At 47.5% G+C, this 21,895-nt stretch overlaps 2 protein-coding genes and 1 non-coding gene across 3 annotated transcripts in view; 2 read left to right on the plus strand and 1 right to left on the minus strand.

Annotated features, from left to right (window-relative positions):
* Positions 1-1,743: 1,743 nt before the first annotated feature.
* On the minus strand, positions 1,744-15,473 carry LOC133420418 (interleukin-6 receptor subunit beta). Its single transcript, XM_061710112.1, has 15 exons — positions 15,407-15,473; positions 14,503-14,607; positions 14,278-14,404; positions 13,416-13,549; positions 13,069-13,199; positions 12,498-12,657; positions 11,494-11,570; positions 10,224-10,410; positions 8,224-8,430; positions 6,648-6,746; positions 6,323-6,463; positions 5,665-5,790; positions 4,547-4,628; positions 2,767-2,848; positions 1,744-2,199 (listed from the first exon to the last, which is right to left on the minus strand). The coding sequence occupies exons 1-15, from the start codon at positions 15,471-15,473 to the stop codon at positions 1,744-1,746; spliced, it is 2,181 nt and encodes a 726-aa protein (XP_061566096.1).
* Positions 15,474-18,359: 2,886 nt separating this feature from the next.
* trnak-uuu (transfer RNA lysine (anticodon UUU)) lies at positions 18,360-18,432 on the plus strand. The gene has a single exon. It is a non-coding gene; the product is annotated as a tRNA-Lys (tRNA).
* Positions 18,433-20,686: 2,254 nt separating this feature from the next.
* The window catches only part of nfxl1 (nuclear transcription factor, X-box binding-like 1), a 32,507-nt gene continuing 31,298 nt past the window's right edge, over positions 20,687-21,895 (plus strand). The window contains 1 exon segment of the mRNA XM_061709827.1: positions 20,687-20,921. The gene's annotated coding sequence lies outside the window, so the exon portion shown is untranslated.

A 21,895-nucleotide genomic window follows, 5' to 3' on the forward strand; every position in this document is an offset into this window, starting at 1 on the left:
GATGTATAGAGAAAACTCTATCCTCTGGATAAGGATTTCACACATTATTCAGCTGCACATAAAAAAACTAAATTTAGGAATATTAAATAATTAACAAAGAAAAGAGAAAGTAAAAACAGAATTGAAAAGATACATTGAGGAAAATAACAATGGAGAGGTAGATCCGACAATATTGTGGGATGCCATGAAGGCTGTCATTAGAGGAAAACTGCTGAAACAGCACATGTAAAAAGGGTTAAATTAGAGGCATACAAGAAATATACAGATATTCTGAGGGAATTGGAGCAGGAATACCAGAATACAAATGATGTGAAAACGTATCAACACATTGAAAACAAAGATAAATGACTTGCTATTGGAGGAAGTTGAAAAAAATAATACGTTTCTGAAGCAGAAGTATTATGAAGCAGGCTCAAAGGCCACTAAATTATTAGCAAAAGGAATACGAAAACAACAAGTGCTAAGCAACATATTTAAAATTAGAGATCTGTATACAAATGAGTTAACTCACAACCCAGAGGAGAAAGAGAAGATCTTTTACAAATATTATGAAGAACTATATACACAGCCTGACTCTGCGGATGAAGAGGAAATGAGAGTGTTTCTAAATTAATTGGATATGCCATCGATCGGTAAGATTCAAAACGATAGACTAACGGCAGATATCACCAAGGAAGAAGTAACAGATGCAATAAAAGCGTTAACAAATAATAAATCCCCGGGCAGTGATGGCTACCCTGCAGAGTGGTACAAAATGTTTAAGGATGAGCTCACACAACTGCTCCTGGCTTCTTTTAATTGGACACTTAAAAATAACAAAATACCACCATCCTGGGCTGAGGCAAAGGCGAAATTTCGACTTTATTCACAATTTCGACTTTATTCTTGAAATTGTATTTCAACATTAATCACGACATTTCAACTTTTTTCTCGACATTTCGACTTTTTTCTCGAAATTGTACTTCAACATTAATCTCGAAATTTCGACTTTTTTCTCAACATTTCGACTTTTTTATTGAAGTGCATAATGAAAAAAACGTCTTCCTCTAAAATATTTTTATTTTTCTCCTGCCTGGCCCTAAAACTCTTCCGTACTGTTTAATATGGAATTAGCAGTAACACATTTTTAGAATACCAACAACTTAAGTCCATAATAGGTAAAAAATATAAACTCAATATAAACTCACAGTGACATTATCGGAGACGTCACCAGTTATCGGTGACATTATTGGTGACGTCATCGGTTATCGATGACGTTATCGGTTATCAGTTATGTCATCGGTTATCGGTGACGTTATCGGTTATCGATGACGTTATCGGTTATCGGTGACATTATTGGTGACGTCATCGGTTATCGATGACGTTATCGGTTATCGGTGACGTTATCGGTTATCGGTGACGTTATCGGTTATCGATGACGTTATCGGTTATCGGTGACATTATTGATGACGTCATCGGTTATCGGTGACGTTATCGGTTATCAGTTATGTCATCGGTTATCGGTGACGTTATCGGTTATTATGACGTTGTCGGTTATCAGTGACATTACCAGTTATCGGTGACGTTATCGTTTATCTGTGACATTATCGGTTATTGGTGACGTTATCGGTTATCGGTAACAGTATCGGTTATCGGTGACATTATCGTTTATCGGTTACATTATCAAATATTGGTGACGTTATCGGTTATTGGTGACCTCATCGGTTATCGGTGACGTCATCGATTATCAGTTATCAATTCAGTTCATCCACTAGTCTGGACTCCCAGGTGTAAGGCACCTCCGGGCCACCAGGGGTCAGTATCGTGTCCTCCGCCGACGTCGGCCGTCCTGTCGGCTGTCCTGTCGGCTGCGGGTTTGACTCCGAAGCAGGTGTTTTCCAGGTATTCGGTGTCACAGACGAGGAAGGAGCTGTTGTTCTCCGGTCCGCCGTGCAACCAGCAACCCCCCGGCGGCGTTAGCTCGTGGCTCGTCACGGCGGCCTGGCGCGGCGACGGCGGCGCCTGAGCGACCTCTTCCTGGTCCTGGGGGGGCGGAGCCTCACCGGGGACCGACCGGTCCACCAGGCCGCCGGTCGCCGAGGGAAACGCATCATTATCATCATCGTCGTGGTTGTGATGGACGACCAGCGACCGGATGACGAGCGTCTTCTCCCCGACAACCTGGAAGTCCCGGATCTCCAGGATGCTGCTGTCGGGCCTCTGGGGGGGAAACGGGGGCTACGTTAGCTACGTTAGCTATGTTAGCTCCCTCACAGCATCTACACATCAGACTGCAGCTCCCGCACAGCATCTACAGACTTTTTTCCTCAACATTTCGACTTTTTTCTCGAAAATGTACATTAATCTCGACATTTCGACTTTTTTCTCAACATTTTTCTCTGACTTTTATTTCAACATTAATCTCGACATTTCAACTTTTTTCTCGACGTTTCGACTTTTTTCCTCAACATTTTGACTTTTTTCTCAACATTTCGACTTTTTTCTCGGAATTGTACTTCAACATTAATCTCGACATTTCCACTTTTTTCTCAACATTTTTCTCTGACTTTTATTTTCTACATTAATCTCGACATTTCAACTTTTTTCTCGACATTTTGACTTTTTTCCTCAACATTTCGACTTTTTTCTCGAAATTGTACTTCAACATTAATCTCAACATGCAGCTACAGACGTTAGACTGCAGCTCCCTCACAGCATCTACAGACGTAACTCATTAATACGAAGTAACTAATGAGGTATTCAGTAATTTTGAAGTAATCAGATTACCTGGAGGTTGGGGTCCATCAGCCACTGGCCGGTGGTGCTTCCTCGAGGGCTGGACACGGGCGGGAAGAACCGCCACTTGTAGCTGCGCAGAAACAGGACGTAGTTTAGAGAAGACGTAGAGAAGACGGAGAGAAGACGTAGAGAAGACGGAGAGAAGACGTAGAGAAGAAGTAGAGAAGACGTAGAGAAGACGGAGAGAGGACGTAGAGAGGACGCAGAGAGGACGCAGAGAAGACGCAGAGAAGACGTAGAGAAGACGTAGAGAAGACGTAGAGAAGACGGAGAGAAGACGGAGAGAAGATGGAGAGAGGACGTAGAGAGGACGCCGAGAGGACGCAGAGAAGACGCAGAGAAGACGTAGAGAAGACGTATAGAAGACGGAGAGAGGACGCAGAGAAGACGCAGAGAAGACGGAGAGAAGACGGAGAGAAGACGGAGAGAGGACGTAGAGAGGACGTATAGAAGACGGAGAGAGGACGGAGAGAGGACGCAGAGAAGACGCAGAGAAGACGGAGAGAAGACGTAGAGAAGACGTAGAGAAGACGTATAGAAGACGGAGAGAGGACGGAGAGAGGACGCAGAGAAGACGCAGAGAAGACGGAGAGAAGACGTAGAGAAGACGTAGAGAAGACGTAGAGAAGACGGAGAGAGGACGCAGAGAAGACGCAGAGAAGACGGAGAGAAGACGGAGAGAAGACGGAGAGAGGACGTAGAGAGGACGCCGAGAGGACGCAGAGAAGACGCAGAGAAGACGGAGAGAAGACGGAGAGAAGACGGAGAGAAGACGGAGAGAAGACGTAGAGAAGACGTAGAGAAGACGGAGAGAAGACGGAGAGAGGACGTAGAGAGGACGCAGAGAGGACGCAGAGAAGACGCAGAGAAGACGGAGAGAAGACGGAGAGAAGACGGAGAGAGGACGTAGAGAGGACGTAGAGAAGACGTAGAGAAGACGGAGAGAGGACGTAGAGAGGACGTAGAGAGGACGTAGAGAAGACGTAGAGAAGACGGAGAGAAGACGGAGAGAGGACGTAGAGAGGACGTAGAGAGGACGTAGAGAAGACGCAGAGAAGACGGAGAGAAGACGGAGAGAAGACGAGAGAGGACGTAGAGAGGACGTAGAGAGGACGCAGAGAAGACGCAGAGAAGACGGAGAGAAGACGGAGAGAAGACGGAGAGAGGACGTAGAGAGGACGCAGAGAAGACGCAGAGAAGACGCAGAGAAGACGCAGAGAAGACGGAGAGAAGACGAGAGAGGACGTAGAGAGGACGTAGAGAGGACGCAGAGAAGACGCAGAGAAGACGCAGAGAAGACGCAGAGAAGACGCAGAGAAGACGCAGAGAAGACGGAGAGAAGACGGAGAGAGGACGTAGAGAGGACGTAGAGAGGACGCAGAGAAGACGGAGAGAAGACGTAGAGAAGACGGAGAGAGGACGTAGAGAGGACGCAGAGAGGACGCAGAGAAGACGCAGAGAAGACGGAGAGAAGACGGAGAGAAGACGGAGAGAGGACGTAGAGAGGACGTAGAGAGGACGCAGAGAAGACGCAGAGAAGACGCAGAGAAGACGGAGAGAAGACGGAGAGAGGACGTAGAGAGGACGTAGAGAGGACGCAGAGAAGACGCAGAGAAGACGCAGAGAAGACGGAGAGAAGACGGAGAGAGGATGTAGAGAGGACGTAGAGAGGACGCAGAGAAGACGGAGAGAAGACGTAGAGAAGACGGAGAGAGGACGTAGAGAGGACGCAGAGAGGACGGGGAGAAGACAGAGAGAGGACACTCACACGGTCCTGGACAGGATCCAGAGCAGCAGCATCGTCCCCCCGAGGACCAGCAGGGGACTGGAGGCCAAGACGGGGACGTCGTCTGGAGAGGACAGAGGACAGCAGGTTAGAGACGTCTGGACAAGGACAAACCTCCAGGGACACCAGAGTCCCGTCCCTGGTGATCTCTGGTTTCTTTCTTTCTTTCTTTCTTTCTTTCTTTCTTTCTTTCTTTCTTTCTTTCTTTCTTTCTTTCTTTCTTTCTTTCTTTCTTTCTTTCTTTCTTTCTTTCTTTCTTTCTTTCTTTCAAACTTTCAAACTTTCAAACTTTCAAACTTTCAAACTTTCTTTCTTTCAAACTTTCTTTCTTTCCAACTTTCTTTCTTTCTTTCAAACTTTCAAACTTTCAAACTTTCTTTCTTTCAAACTTTCTTTCTTTCTTTAAATGAAAAACGTTCTTTCTTTCTTTCTTTCTTTCTTTCTTTCTTTCTTTCTTTCTTTCTTTCTTTCTTTCTTTCTTTCTTTCTTTCTTTCTTTCTTTCTTTCTTTCTTTCTTTCATTAAAAGAAAAACATTCCTTCCTTCTTTCTTTTTTTCAAACTTTCTTTCTCTCTTTCTCTCTTTCTTTCTTTCCAACGTTCTTTCTTTCTTTAAATGATAAACTTTCTTTCTTTCTTTCATTAAAAGAAAAACATTCTTTCTTTCTTTCTTTCTGTCTGTCTTTCTTTCTTTCTTTCTTTCTTTCTTTCAAACTTTCAAACTTTCAAACTTTCTTTCTTTCTTTCAAACTTTCTTTCTTTCTTTCTTTCAAACTTTCAAACTTTCTTTCTTTCAAACTTTCTTTCTCTCTTTCTTTCTTTCCAACGTTCTTTCTTTCGTTAAATGATAAACTTTCTTTCTTTCTTTCATTAAAAGAAAAACATTCTTTCTTTCTTTCTTTCTTTCGAACTTTGTTTTGAACTTTCTTTCAAACTTTCTTTCAAACTTTCTTTCAAACTTTCTTTCAAACTTTCTTTCAATCTTTCTTTCAAACTTTCTTTCTTTCTTTAAATGAAAAACTTTCTTTCTTTTATTAAAAGAAAAACATTCTTTCTTTCTTTCTTTCTTTAAATGAAAAACTTTCTTTTGAGCAGGACTCACCGAAGCTGGTCGTCACGGCGACGGCGGCCCTGGGGTTGTGGTCAGCCATCAGCAGCAGGACGTACTGGGTGCTGGGCGTCAGGTTGGAGAAGGTGAGGAGCTGCTGGTCGGGCCACAGGGACAAGTCTGGAAGAGAGAGGAGAACTCATCAATATACAGAAAAAATGTGAAAAAAAGGAAAATAAGTATAACTTAAAAGGAACAGAGATCTTTAAAAAACAAAATTCAGGACCAAAATGAATGGAACGTTGTGTTTCTGTAAAAGGTATCAGTTTCTGGAACAATCCGGATACAGAAGCCAAAGAATGCAAATCGAACATTACATTTAAAATAATTATAAAAGCTAGTTTGATAAAGAAATATCCTGATAATTGTTAAGTTGGGTGGGTTTTCTTTTTCTCTCTCTCTCTCTCTCTCTCTCTCTTTAGCACCATTGTCATATTTTTTTTATTTTTGAATCAAAAAAGAATACGACTATCTCTCGATTGAAAGTTCGAAAGTAAGAAAAGTTTGAAAGTTTGAAAGTTTGAAAGTTTGAAAGTTTGAAAGTTTGAAAGAAAGTTCAAAAGTAAGAAAGAAAGTTTGAAAGTTCGAAAGAAAGTTCAAAAGTAATAAAGAAAGTTTGAAAGAAACAAAACAAACAAACAACCAAACCCACTCAGCCTGGTGCGGCCCGTCTTCAGCTCGGCCCGGTACCGCTCCACTCTGATTGGTCCGTTCTTCCTCTGCCAGGTCCAGGTGAAGGTGACCGAGGTCTTGGTGACCCGGAGCACCTTGAGGTGCACCGGCTCCAGCAGCGCTGGGGAGACACAGCAGAGGTTCTGACCCGGTTTCGAACTTTCTTTCTTTCAAACATTCTTTCTTTCAAACTTTGTTTCAAACTTTGTTTCAAACTTTCTTTCGAACTTTCAAACTTTCAAACTTTCTTCCAGACAGGTCCGGCCCGGTTCAGGGGCCCAGGTACCGGGTCGGGTCGGGTTTACCTCCCTGCTGCAGGCTGGCCCTCAGGGACCGGGTCGGGCCGCACCGCCGCTCCTGGACCGGGAACACCGAGACCCGGTACGACGCCGCAGGGTCGGCACCTGCAGACACACCAGCCGCCGTCAGAAGAAAGAAAGCAAGCAACGTCCTCTGGACAGGAGACCAACCTGGGGTCCGGGCCCTTGGGGGGCGCCAGAGATCTCTGGGGGGGCGCTAAACTTTGTCTGCTTTGAGGATATGCAGTTGTAAAAATTATATTTGCGCAAGTTAAATAAATAAAGAATAATAACACACCTAATGGAATACTGTAATCCAAGTGTTGTAGCCAATTTAGAGTTGTGCTGTGTGTGTGTGTATGTGTGGGTGGAGGTTGTCATTACATCACCTGCGCACCTGTGGGCATGGGAGGTAATTGTCAATCAGAGGTTAGATAAGGGAGACACCTGGTGATCAGGCGGGGGAATTAGGAGCTGGAAGCCACACAGTTTTTCAACCGTGCACAGAGTTTGTGTGGGTCTGTATGGTTGTTCTATCACCAGCAGCTTATTGTGTTGTTTTTTGATAATACTCGTCAGCACCCGGGTTTTTGTAGGTGTTTTTGAGGCTTCACATGCAAAATAAAGTGTTGAACGCAGCTCCCTGTCGGACCACTTCTTTCAGAACCAGCATGAGTAAATGGCTTCAAATTCCCTCATATGGCATTTTTGGTGGATAGATTGCCATAACACCAAGTCTGTATAAACCCACGTAGTATTTTAATATGACCAAAATATATTTCTAAGTTATTTAGCAGGATAAAAACTTAATAACTTATTATTATATCATTATTCAACATTTTTCAGAAATTATTTCATGTTCTTGCAATTATTTTCTGTGTGTATTTTATACATTGGAGACACAAAATGAAGGTGAGAAAGACAAAGTCATAGGTATACAGGGTAAGCCAAAGAGAAATGTATCATAAAAACAACATTAATGTTCATTTTTTCAATTAAAGATTTGTAACAAATCACTTAATTCTTTTGGTGCTAGTACGTACGGGTCGGGGGGCCGGCTGGACTTAGACACAAGTAGGGGGGGGGGGGCTCCAAGGAAAAAAGGTTGGGAACCACTGTTCTAAACACACGTTCTCTAGACAGGAGACCAACATGGACGTGTCTGGTCTTCCTGACAGAACCAGGTCTGGACAGACTCAGTAGACCCACATCAAAGCGAGTTGATACAGTACCTAGACGTCTCTAATCAGATCTCTGCTATCAAAGAGGACAAAGCGCCGTACGGCCTTAAGTTTGACAAAAGTGTAAAAACGTCATGAACATGTTGTTCTTTAAGAGAGGAAATCTGTAAATAACTGATCAAGTTCCTCCGTTCCTCTGTAATCTACAGCATCTCTGACTTCCTGCTGTTGGTCAGATCTGGATCTGACCTCACGGTTCCTGGTCCCTCATGGGGTTCTGACAAGAAACTTTCTCTGAAAGAAAGAAAGAAAGAAAGAAAGAAAGAAAGAAAGAAAGAAAGAAAGAAAGAAAGAAAGAAAGAAAGAAAGTTGGAAAGTTGGAAAGCTCTGGGGGTTCTGACCTCGAATGACGGCGCTGGTGCTGGACGGGTCCACCCTGGTCCAGAGACCGGGGGTCCCGGGACTCGGACCCGGCTCCGCCTCCAGCTGCACCACCATGTGGCTGAGCGGAGAGGATGGAGAGGACGGAGTCCTCGTCCACCGGACCAGTAACCCGTCCTCGTCTGGATACGAGCTGGAGACCCACATGTGTCTGACGGGGGGCGGAGCTGCAGGAGACGGGGGGGCAGCATTTATTATTAATATTATTATTGTCATCATCCATCCAATATACCGGAGTATATACCGGAATATACCGAAGTAAACATAGTCATAGTCTCTCCAGCGTGTCCTGGTCTTCCCCGAGGTCTCCTCCCGGAGGGACATGCCTGGAACACCTCCCTAGGGAGGAGGGACATGCCTGGAACACCTCCCTAGGGAGGAGGGACATGCCTGCAACACCTCCCTAGGGAGGAGGGACATGCCTGCAACACCTCCCTAGGGAGGAGGGACATGCCTGCAACACCTCCCTAGGGAGGAGGGACATGCCTGCAACACCTCCCTAGGCGTCCAGGAGGATCCGGTACAGATGTCCAAGCCACCTCAGCTGACTCCTCTCAATGTGAAGGAGCAGCGGCTCGACTCCGAGCTCCTCCCGGGTGACCGAACTCCTCACCCTATCTCTAAGGGAGCGTCCAGCCACCCTGCGCAGGAAACTCAGGAGCTGGGTTCCAGAGCCCAAGCTATGTGTGGGGGTGAGCCCGACTATCTCTAGCCGGTATCTCTCAATCTCATGCACAAGCTCCGGCTCCTTCCCCCCCAGCGAGGTGATATTCCATGTCCCCACTGTGAGGGTTTTGGTCCAGGGATTGGGTCGTCGAGGCCCTGCCACGACTGCTACCCAACCCACATGGCACCAGCTCATCACGGTCCTTCTTGCGGGTGGTGGGCCTACGGGAAGGCGGGCCCACGTCGCCATTTCGGGTCGAGCCCGGCCGAGTCCCACGGGCAAAGACCCGGCCACCAGGCGCTCGCCTTTGAGCCCCAACCCCAGGCCTGGCTCCAGGGAGGGGCCCTGGTGACGCCAATCCGGGCGATGTAACGGTCCTTGGTGTTTTCTTAACCATAATAAGCTTGTGAACCGCTCTTAGTCTGGCCCGTCACCCAGGACCTGTTTGACATGGGAGACCCTACCAGGGGCGTAATGCCCCCGACAACATAGCTCCTAGGATCACTCGGGCAACACAAACCCCTCCACCACAGTAAGGTGGCAAAACCAAAGTTCTACCCAATAAAAATCTTCATCAGTATAAATAATAAACGGTGAGATCTAGTCAGGGGGGGCACAGCTCAGCCAAATGCCGAGCGGGAACCACTTCTGGTTCCAGGACCGCCGGGTCAGCTGAGGGACCAGAACTGGTTCCAGGACCGCCGGGTCAGCTGAGGGTTCTGGGGGGCTGGTGCACCTTAACAGGGTCCTAAAGGATCTGGGTCCATCCAAAGACCTGAAACCCGAACCAGGAACCTTCCAGCAGCGGAGCTCGAGCTTCGTCCTGCAGAGGAAGTTTATCTGAACCGCATCGCTGCTAACTTCCTGTTCTGATAAACAAACAGGAAGTTGCAGAAGTGACGAAACACTTCAGTCCTGGGAGGAACCGGATCTGCTGGAGCCACATGGTTCCTGCTTCACCCCAAAGCGACGGGTCAAAGATAGTTCCAGCTATCTGCTAAGCTGTGATGCTAACTAGCGCTGCCTGGCGCTCGTCGCCGTGGAAACAAAGCTACCCTGGGAACCTAACCTGTAGCTAACCTGGTATTCTAACCTGAAGCTAACCTGGGAATCTAACCTGAAGCTAACCTGGGAACCTAACCTGAACCTAACCTGAACCTTACCTGAAGCTAACCTGGGAAGCTAAGATGGGAACCTAACCTGAAGCTAACCTGGGCTATCTGCGAAGCTGTGACGCTAACCAGCGTTGCTTGGCGTTCGTCGCCATGGAAACGCCCCCCCACAGACACTCACCGCCGCGTCTGCGCCCGTCGATCCCCAGGTGCGCAGCGGGTCCGAAGCCGGCGGCGTTGAAGGCCCTGACGGCGACGCTGCAGTTCCCCTCGTCCACCAGCAGCAGCGCTACATCCCCATCGCTAACGTTGCGGGCGAATCCCTGCGGCTGAACGCTCAGCTGGAACCCGGAGACTCGTCTATCGGCCTCCGCGGGGGACGAGAAGACAAACGGAGGTTTAAAACCTCAGTGGTCCCAGTTTGGACGTTTGGAGTTTTTATCCAACTTTAGTACGATTCATGACTAGTAGTTCAAGCGGGAACTAAAATCCTAATTATTGAACTCTGATCTAGTGGCGTCAAAAAAATAAATGACGCGTCGTCTGCTACCGATGTCACCAGGTGGAATCAGCCTCAACCCCTAACTCTAACCGCTAACTCCTAACTCTAACTGCTAACTCTAACCACTAACTCTTAACTGCTAACTCTAACCGCTAACTCTAACCCATAACTTTAAGCCATAACTCTAACCCCCAACTATAACCCCTAAATCTAACCCCTAACCCCTAACTCTAACCCTTAACTCTAACCCCTACATCCTAATCTAACCCCTAACTCTAACCCCTAACTCGAACCCTTAACTCTAACCCCTAACTCCTAATCTAACCCCTAACTCTAACCCCTACATCCTAATCTAACCCCTAACCCTAACCCCCAACTCCTAACTAATCCTTAACTCTAACCCCCAACTCCTAACTAATCCCTAACTCTAACCCCTAACCCTAACCCCCAACTCCTAACTAATCCCTAACTCTAACCCCTAAATCTAACCCCAACTCCTAATCTAACCCCTAACCCTAACCCCTAACTCTAACCCCTAACTCCTAATCTAACCCCTAACCCTAACCCCTAACTCTAACCCCTAACTCCTAATCTAACCCCTAACTCTAACCCCTAACTCTAACCCCTAACTCCTAATCTAACCCCTAACCCTAACCCCTAACTCTAACCCCTAACTCCTAATCTAACCCCTAACTCTAACCCCTAACTCTGACCCCTAACTCCGACCCCTAACTTTAACCCCAACCCCTAAACTCTAAACCCTAACTCCTAATCTAACCTCTAACCCCAAACCCTAACCTTTACCTCTAACACCCAACTCTAACCCCTCCCATCTCCCCCCTCATCCACCCTTCTATCTCGTATCTACTTGTTGTTGGAGTTGATTTTTATCGTTTTAATAGGACTGAAGTTGAGATGTGAGCGTTCTGCAGCAGCGGCTGAGGTTTACCTTCCACTTGAGGTGAAGAAGTCGTCCTCCAGAGGTTTCCTCCAGCCGGTAGCACATCTCCGAAGGTCTGGGGGGGGCTGTAGAAACCACATTCCTTCAGTTAAAACTGTTGAAATTTCCTGAATTACTAAATTATAGTATTCTGCAAATTATGTTTAAAGCTCATAAGAAAACTTTACCAATCAACATTCAGAAAAGATTTGAAAAAAGAGAAAGCAAGTATAACTTAAAAGGAACAGAGATCTTTAAAAAAAAAAAAAAAAACAAGATTCAGGACTAAATTGATGAAACGTTGTGTTTCTGTGAAAGGAATCCGTTTATGGAACAATCTGAGCAAAGAATCCAAATCAAACATTACCTTCAAAAGAACAATTAAAGCCAGTATGCTAAGGAAATATAATGAAATATGTTAGTTACGTTTGATTGACATACCCATTGTCATGAAAGGTATAAACATTGTTTGTTGTTGTTGAATGGTATTAACTAAATTGTAACTTGGGAACTAAAAAGGAATGTGACTGTCTGTGTTGGCCGGCAGCTATTTTATTTTAGTTTTTTGTATACTTTGTTGTTGTTTTTTAATTTACGTTCGTTGTAAATTGATTTCAGGAAAAAGGGGCAGATTAAATAAGATTCTTCTTCTTTCTGCTCCCTTTCATTGATGATGATGATGATGATTCATGAATGAAATAAAGAATAAATAAATAAAAACATGAGACCACAGGGGTATTCCAGGAAGCAGGTTCAACAAAGTCCGAGTTTAAACCTGATCCTGATCCAGACCTGGTCCAGACCTGATCCAGACCTGGTCCAGACCTGATCCAGACCTGGTCCAGACCTGATCCAGACCTGATCCAAACCCCGCTCTTCCACTCAGACCTGATCCAGACCTGGTCCAGACCTGATCCAGAGCTGATCCAGAGCTGGTCCAGACCTGATCCAGACCTGATCCAGACCCAGACCTGATCCAGACCTGATCCAGACCTGATCCAGACCCGGTCTACCTCTCTCCGACGTCCTTCCCGTCACGTCGGAGCTCCAGTCGCTCCAGAACCCGGACCGGCCCCTGCAGGCCACGGCGGCTCGGTACGCCGTCAGGGGACGGAGGTTCGGGATCCTGAAGTCCAGATCCTGGTCTTCATGGGCCGGAACCAGACCTGGAATCTGAAACCAAAAACCAGCAGTGATTGAAGGGCAGAACCTCCAGAGAGCCTGGAGGTCCTGCAGCTAAAGCTAACCTGAAGCTAACCTGGGAACCTAACCTGAAGCTAACCTGGGAACCTAACCTGAAGCTAACCTGAAGCTAACCTGAAGCTAACCTGGGAACCTAACCTGAAGTTAACCTGGGAACCTAACCTGAAGCTAACCTGGGAACCTAACCTGAAGCTAACCTGGGAACCTAACCTGAAGTTAACCTGGGAACCTAACCTGAAGCTAACCTGAAGCTAACCTGAAGCTAACCTGAAGCTAACTTGAAGCTAACCTGAAGCTAACTTGAAACTAACCTGGGAACCTAACCTGAAGCTAACTTGAAGCTAAATTGAAGCTAACCTGAAGCTAACCTGGGCAGCTAACCTGGGTCCATGTCTGCCCGTCGTCTGGTCGGAACCGGATCCTGCAGCCGCCGTCGGCGCCGCTTCTCCACGACACCGAGACGGAGTCCGGAGTCGAACCGACGACCCTGAGGACGGGGGGAGGGGGCTTCCCTGAGGAGACAAGGAGACGAGGAGATGAGGAGACGAGGGGACGAAGAGACGAGGAGATGAGGAGACGAGGACACTGAGGACACGAGGACAGTGAGGAGACAAGGAGACAAGGACACTGAGGAGACGAGGACACGAGGAGACGAGAGGACGAGACGAGGAGACAAGGAGACTGAGGACGGGCCGGGGGGGCAGAAGCAGAGGTGCATGATGGGATACCTGCGTGGAACAGGGACACGGTCCGAGGCCGGGACCAGGTCTCCGTCCCGGTCCTGTAGTCCCGGATCCGGACCGAGACGTTGAGGACGGCGGCCGGGTTGAGGATCGCCGGACACGAGTAGACCTGGTCCTGGCTGAGGAAGAGGGGCGGTTAGAACTGGTCTGAACCTGTCCTGAACTGGTCTGAACTGGTCCTGAACTGGTCTGATCTGGTCCTGAACTGGTCTGAACTGGTCCTGAACTGGTCTGAACTGGTCTGAACTGGTCTGAACTGGTCCTGAACTGGTCTGAACTGGTCTGAGCTGGTCTGGATCTGGTCTGAACTGGTCTGGATCTGGTCTGAACTGGTCTGAACTGGTCTGAACTGGTCTGAGCTGGTCTGGATCTGGTCTGAACTGGTCTGGATCTGGTCTGGATCTGGTCTGAACTGGTCTGGATCTGGTCTGAACTGGTCTGAACTGGTCTGAACTGGTCTGAGCTGGTCTGAACTGGTCTGAACTGGTCCTGAACTGGTCTGAACTGGTCTGAGCTGGTCTGGATCTGGTCTGAACTGGTCTGAGCTGGTCTGGATCTGGTCTGAACTGGTCTGGATCTGGTCTGAACTGGTCTGAACTGGTCTGAGCTGGTCTGAACTGGTCTGAACTGGTCTGAACTGGTCTGAGCTGGTCTGATCTGGTCCTGAACTGGTCTGAAATGGTCTGAACTGGTCTGAACTGGTCCTGAACTGGTCTGAGCTGGTCTGATCTGGTCCTGAACTGGTCTGAAATGGTCTGAACTGGTCTGAACTGGTCTGAGCTGGTCTGAACTGGTCTGAACTGGTCTGAACTGGTCCTGAACTGGTCTGAACTGGTCTGAGACAGACCTGGACAGGATCAGGGAGGTCCTGGCCTCAGTTCTGGGTCCTGGTTCTGGTTCCCGGGTCCAGCTGCAGGTTAGGGACCGGAGTCCATCCTCAGACCTCTGGTAGTAGCAGGACATGTTGAGGACCCCTGGGGGACGGAGGGGGGACGGGTTTAGACCCGGTCCGGGGTCCCGGGACCCAGAACCGGGTCAGACCGACCCGGGTGTGTGTGTTTGTGTGTCTCACTCTGCTCGGAGGATGGAGGACGTCCTCCACAGTCTCTCAGGTCACTGACGCAAAGACGATCATCTCCTTCACACGACTTCAGCTGGGTGTGTTTCACCGTCACGTCTGGAACACACAAAAGAACCAATACCGCCTTAAAAACCCCAGACTGCCTTAAAAACCTCAGACCTCCTTAAAGACCAGAACCAGACCTGGAGAACCTGTGTTCAGCTTCTAGGCTTCTCCAGTCCTCACTAAGACCTCCAAAGTGGACCACATCAGTCCACATCAGTCCACATCAGTCCACATCAGTCCAGTTCTGAGGTCTTTAGACCGGCTGCCGGTCCATCAGAGGACTTTAAAGTTCTGGTTCTGATCTATAAAGTTCTGGTGCTGATCTATAAAGTTCTGGTGCTTCCAGAGCCCTCAGGTCATCTGGATCTGGTTCTTCATCAGTTCCTAGAACCAGAACCAGACCAGGAGGAGTCGCGTTCAGCTTCTATGCTCCACATGTCACAAACTCCCAGAATCCTCCGGTGAACCAGGTTATTCAGGTCACCTGGTCTCACCTGGATTTAGGTCAAGATCCAACTCACCTGGTCTCAGCTGAACCAAGACCAGAACCAGAACCTGCAGTCTTAACCCTGACTTCAGAAACCGGATCATAGTTTAACTTCTGATCTTAATCTCATCTGTTGCTTCAGAAGTGAGTTATTTCTAACGGTGACAGAGTTGCACAAGATCACAGGAAGTTGGGGGCAGAAACTAGGAAATGTGTTTTTAAGTTTTCAAAATTATTTTTACAGGAATTTATTATAAGATTTTAATTAATTTAATTAATTAATATAAGAAAAAGGGCATTAATATAAGATATAATCTCCTGGTTGAATTGTACTAAACTAATAAACTAATTATTCCAACTCACCTGCAGAGAGGAGGGGGAGGAGGCCCATCAAAGTCCAGGTCCAGGTCCAGGTCCAGGTCGGCTCCATGTCCACGGGTCTGCAGGGTCTACAGGGTCTGCAGGGTCTGCAGGGTCCCAGCCTGACTGACGGAGCCCTTGAGCAACACCAGGAGCACCAACAGCCTCCGCGGCTGCGCAGGAAGTTGCTCCATCCGAGTGAAAGTGAGAGTCAAACCTCAAACCACGCCCCCCTCTGACATCACAGCCGAGGGGGGCGGGGTTAAAGAGGACCAGGGTGGACCCGGGTGGACCCGGTTCCTGGTGGACCCGGTTCCTGGAGGACCTGGGGCCTCATTTATAAAAGAGTGCATAGGATCCATACTAAAAGTGCACGTGCGCCCAAAAGCCGAAAATGGCGTGCGCACAAAAAAATCCGGATTTATAAAACCGTGTGCACGCACATCTACACGCAATGAGGGCGGAAGGAAACCCACCACCAGCGAGGCCCGCCCCCTTCTAGCCCTCTGTGGGGTTGCTTCTCGCCCTCTGTGGGGTTGCTGGTGGCCTGGGTTCCGGGTTCTTCCTTGTCGGCCTCTGGTCTCTCGGGTGGCGGGATTGCGCCCCCCCTCCTCCACCATAGATACAGTTCAAGTGGAGCTTTGGTAGGATTATTACACACACACACACACACACACACACACACACAAGCACACACACACACACACACACACACACACACACACACACACACACACACACACAAACACACACACACACACACACACACACACACACTCACACACACATATACACACATATAACCACACAAAAATATGCACACACATAGTTACACACACACACACACACACACACACACACACACACACACACACACACACACACACACACACACACACATAGCCACACAGACATATACACACACACTCACATACACATAGCCACACAGACATATACACACATACACACATTTGGCCATACAGACATATGCACACACAAACACATAGCCACACAGACATATACACACACATATACAAGTGAAAATTAAAGGAGCTTGAGACTCCTTTTAAGAAATGAGACTCTCTAGCGCCACCCTTCACCACGACGGCCGTCGTGGGTACTGCAGCCAACAGTGAAGCCGGCACGGGAGAACGGGGAGAACGCACATGCAGCGTCATGTGACGTCACATCCGCAGCCCAGCACGGGAAATTCGGGACCGAATTGCAGCACATTTTGCAACACACAGCCTGTTCAAGGCAAAGGAGAGATACACTAGAGGGCTTATTCTTTTGGGTTTGGAACGCTTCATCTGACATTATTACTAGAAAACTTAAAATGTATACGGATTTTTTTCATAAATCCTGCCACAATCCGGCCTCAAGCTCCTTTAAATAGCATGATAGTCTATAGTTTTATGGTTTATGTTTATATCTGATAGGGAGCTATGGCTTTAAGTAAATAACCCTAATTTATGCAAGACATTATTAAATTGATGGAGTTACCATAAGACTCTCAGCTGTTCGACCCATGTTGGGCAGTCTATGTATGCCTGATTTTATGTTACTTGTGTGTTTAGTTATAACTCCCAAATATAAAGCAATAGGTGGAAATAAGTTACAGAAGAATGACCACAATGATGACCTTAGTTAATTTATCAAAGAAATGGTTTAAATTTTTTCACTTAAATATTAGTAGTTTAAAGGTATTCTCCCTGGAAGAGCTAGCAAGAATTTTGAAAGAGGCACCTCTAAGCCCCGCCCATTCAGTTCGAATGATACGGATTGGTCCAGGTCCAGGAAGGGAAAGAACCAATCAGATGCCTTCATTTTAAACCACGCCCCCCCGCCCTGTCCCATGCGCGCACTCGCTTCCAGCCGACATCCCCACCCCCCCCCCCCCCCCCCCCCTCCGTGTCCACTTCCCACGGGTCCTCCTGGGCTCACAGTGTCCCAGTGTAACCCCCCTCCCTCCCCTCTGCCACGGAGCCCAGTATATAGATATTATGTAGTTATTTCCAGAGCGGGTCGGTCCCGCTGTGTGTGACCGGGGAGCAGAGCCGTTAGTCCGCTGCTGCTGCTGCTGCTGCAGGACTCTCTGCCCAGCAGCAGCTCGCGGGGACACGTGCAGCCGCAGCAGCCGTGAAGAGCCACCGCAGCTCCGGCTCGGAAGCTGTATGGGGTCCGTGGGGATGGAGGCGTCTCCATCACGGCGAGAGCGGAGAGCGCCGGTGCACGGCACGGCAGCGCGGCTGGCGGAGCGCTGCGGTGCCGTGCAGGCTCTGTTGCCACAGCTACGCCGTAGGGTACGCCGTAGCCTACGCCGTAGGGTACGCCGTAGGGTACGCCGTAGGGTACGCCGTAGGCTACGGCGTAGCCGTGGCTCTAGAGACTGCACGGCACCGCAGCGCTCCGCCACCCGCACCGGTGCTCTCCGGGATGGAGACGCCGGTGGGCAGGATGCACGTTTGGGTGGGCACAGCCCCCCCCTGCCCCCCCTAAAACCGGCCTCGCTTACAGGTGAATGAGACATGGGGTAGTTTTGCTGTAAATGTGCTGTCCAAAATGTTTAATAATCGTATGCGCATTCGTGTTTGTGGGGGCATCTAAAATGAGAGATGTTACATGTGGAGTTCCACAGGGGAGCTGTTTAGGACCATTATTATTTTCTATATTTATGAATTGCCCTTTGTTTTGAAGAAATCTAATATATATCCAGAAAAATGAAAATGAGCCAGTTTTAAGCAGAATAATAAATCAGGCGTTGCCAGACAGAAAGACTTCAATAGAAGAAAAAACCTGCAAAGTTTAAAGCAGAATTGAGCAGCACTTCCCGTCATGTTTAAGAGGGACAACCACTGAAAGTTCCTCCAGGACTTTTCAAAACGTCTGAAATGCCTTATATTTGTAAAAAAAAAAAAAAAAACATGAAAAGAAGAAACAAAACTTTCCAAATATGACCTGAGTAGCTCAGCTGGTAGAGCATCAGACTTTTAATCTGAGGGTCCAGGGTTCAAATCCCTGTTCAGGTGGATTATCTGATGACCACAATTTCTACTGAAGCAACCTGATCATTTTCAAGATTCATCTAAAGCTATTAAATAAAGAAAACAAATGGAGGAATGCAGATTAGGACTTCCTGTTCGGTTTCGGCCATGGCGCCAAGAGACTTTTCTTTAAGTTGCGACATGATACAGGTGTGTACCGATTTTCGTGTAAACCGTATTGTGGGGCTTGAGGCACAAAGTTTTCTAGGGGGCGCTGTTGAGCCATTTTGCCACGTCCATTAATGCAAACCATAAAATGTAAGATTTATCGCCAGGCCTGGCGTGCAAAATTAAATTTGCACGCACTCAATACCGAGTCAGATGACAACACCCATGAGTCTTCATGTCAAACCATTCAAAAGTTATGGCAGAAAGTAGGAACAATCAAATCAGATGAAGGGGGGGCGCACTTTTTGGCGTCTAGCGTCGCCACGGTAACGCTTTTGACTGAGAAAAGTAAAAGTCATCGCAGGATGGAGACGCACATTTTGATATATAACACACCTGGGTGCACGTTATGGTTCGGGCCGTATTAACTGCCGAAGGAATGGCATAAATTGCGCCAAAATTACACAATTAATTCAAAATGTTCAAAATGGACAACTTCCTGTTCGGTTTTGGCCATGTCGCCAAGAGACTTTTCTTTAAGTTGCGACATGATACAGGTGTGTGTACCGATTTTCGTTCATGTACGTCAAACCGTATTGTGGGGCTTGAGGCACAAAGTTTTTTCTGTCTGAACCAATCAGATGAAGGGTGGGCGCACTTTTTGGCGTCTAGCGTCGTCACGGTAACGCTTTTGACTGAGAAAAGTAAAGCGCGTCGTCGCAGGATGGAGACGCACATTTTGATGTATAACACACCTGGGTGCACATTACGGTTCGGGCCGTATTAACTGCTGAAGGAATGGCATAAATTGCGCCAAAATTACACAATTAATTCAAAATGTTCAAAATGGCCGACTTCCTGTTCGGTTTCGGCCATGGCGCCAAGAGACTTTTCTTTAAGTTGCGACATGATACAGGTGTGTACCGATTTTCGTGCATGTACGTCAAACCGTATTGTGGGGCTTGAGGCACAAAGTTTTCTAGGGGGTGCTGTTGAGCCATTTTGCCACGCCCATTAATGCAAACCATTAAATATCAAATTTTTCGCCAGGCCTGACTTGCGTGGAAAATTTGGTGACTTTTGGGGCACGTTTAGGGGGAAAAAAGGACCTTATTTCGTCGGAAGAAAAACAAGGATAACAAAAAAATAAACAAAAAAACAAAAACTCCTACAGATATAATAGGGCCTTCGCACTGTCAGTGCTCGGGCCCTAAAAAGGTCAAAGATTTTTGAAAGAGCTCCAGGGAGCCACCAGGGCGGCGCCAAAGAGCCGCGGGTTGCTGATCCCTGATTTAGATCAGAGGTTTTCAACTGGTTTTGTCCCAGGGACCACCATTATAACCAAGAAGCAACTCGGGGACCGCTGCTTTTGGGGATGTTTGTTTTATTTTGCACCTTGCTTTTAAATAAGAGATTTTCAGATTCAGATTCAGATTCAGAAAAACTTTATTTATCCCCGAGGGGAAATTTCAAGGCAACTGAGCAGCAAAACGTTGAAGGTATAAAATAGGATAATAAAAAATAAAAATAAAAATAAAATAAAATAAACAGATAAGTGGGGCATGTCTCATATGTACAAGAAATGTGCAAAGAAAAAATGTACAAAAAAATATATAAATATAAGAATGTCAGAAAAAATGTACAATAGAGTATGGGCCTATATACATGTAGGCTATTTATTTGCATCAGGGTATATTTTTATTTGCACCTTTTACTATTAAAAAAAAAAAAGAAAAAAAAAAACAGTCAATGAAAAATGAACAAAATGAAGCCAAGAGGGCTTATAATATTACAAAGTTCACTCTCATTTGACATAATTTGGATGGGTAAATTATTCACAAAAATGAATAGTAAATGGAAAGTAAATTGAGTCTAAATAATAAATATATATTTTTTAAATTATTATTACAATTTCACGGACCACCTGCAATACCGCCACAGACCACCAGAGGGCCGCGGACCACCGGTTGACAATCCCTGATTTAGATGAATGGAGTCCAGCTGACACGTCACTCTCCACGGAGCCTGGGTGGTGGTGTGTGTAGGGAGATGTAGTTTTCTCAGGGACTCGTCGCATCATCTGTTCCTGCTCAAAGACTACAAGTCCCAGAATGCACCGCGCGCAGCGGCGCATGACGGCGCAGGGCAGCGCCGAGGCACCGAGGTGACTTCAGCTTCAAACCGCTGCTTTAACGGCATTTAACGGGGGGTTTCTGCGTGGTTCCGGGACGGTTCGGTTCGGCGGCTGGTGCCGCTGTTTCTGCTGGTGGTTACGCGATCCGGAGCTGGTTTTAACCCGGAATCAGCGACCAGAGTCACCGGGACCAGCCTGAGCTCCGCGGTCTCCGCCACGGTCACGTGGACAGGTGAGTTACCTGTTAAAGTACCGAGGGGAGGGTCGCTGTGGTCCAGGTCCTGGACCTGGTTCTGGTCTCTGGTTCTGCAGCAGGACCTGGACCTGGTCCTGCTGCAGAACCAGAGACCTGGACCTGGACCTGGTCCTGGTCTCTGGTTCTGCAGCAGGACCTGGTCCAGGACGTGGACCAGGACCAGGACCTGGACCTGGACCAGGTCCAGTCTGGAGACACCAAGCTGCAGGGAGCAGCAGCAGCCGCCACTTAGTTAGTTAATCTTTATTTCGGCCAATTATAAGCATGAAAATCAATAAGCAAGATAATAAACATTTACAGGTTTTTCTTTGGTCAACATGGTGATTATTTTGACCGAAAAGGTCTGGGCTTGAAGCACAAAGCTTATCTTGCCCACCTTTTAACAGAATAGACTATGCAAAAAGAACAAATGGAGTATCATGAGGCTACAGCAGGGGCGGAGCAGGGCGGAGCAGGGGTCCCAGCCCAGGGGGGGCCTTGTGGCCTAAACATCCCCGTTAAAACATAATCGCTAAAAAAAAAGCCACAGATCAGTCCCTCAACACACAACCACAGCTAGCAGGCTTGTAGAGTTGTGGACTAACAGCCTGTCCTAACTGCATGCGAGCGTCCGACTGTCGCGTCGTACTGCGTGGCATCGGACGCGCTCTGTCCTGAAACACTGAACGCGTTATGGGCCCCCACGTTCTACCACGTTCTTTTGATTGACAGTTGAGACTCGCCTTTTAAAAGGCTGATTTATGGTTCCACCAACGCAGACCTTACGGCGTAGGGTACGCGGCGCACTTACCGAACGGTGCGCGTCACCGCTTACCCTACGCCGTAGGCTACGCCGTCGATTTTACGCGGAACCATAAATCAGCCTTTATTCACCCGCCCGTGCGCTCCTGAAAGAAACTCCTAAAATTACTCCTAAAAGAGTAAAGGGACAAGTAAAAGATGGGTGATCT

The sequence above is a fragment of the Cololabis saira genome, chromosome 20 (assembly GCF_033807715.1).
Source record: "Cololabis saira isolate AMF1-May2022 chromosome 20, fColSai1.1, whole genome shotgun sequence".
NCBI lineage: Eukaryota > Metazoa > Chordata > Actinopteri > Beloniformes > Belonidae > Cololabis > Cololabis saira.

Coding starts and splice junctions, on each gene's coding strand:
- LOC133420418 (XM_061710112.1), bottom strand. CDS start 15,473: ATGGAGCCGACCTGGACCTGGACCTGGACCTGGACTTTGATGGGCCTC. Junction 13,200..13,415: donor CGTGTCCCTGTTCCACGCAG/GTATCCCATCAT, acceptor TTGTCTCCTCAG/GGAAGCCCCCTCCCCCCGTC. Junction 10,411..11,493: donor TTCTTCACCTCAAGTGGAAG/GTAAACCTCAGC, acceptor TCCCCCGCGGAG/GCCGATAGACGAGTCTCCGG.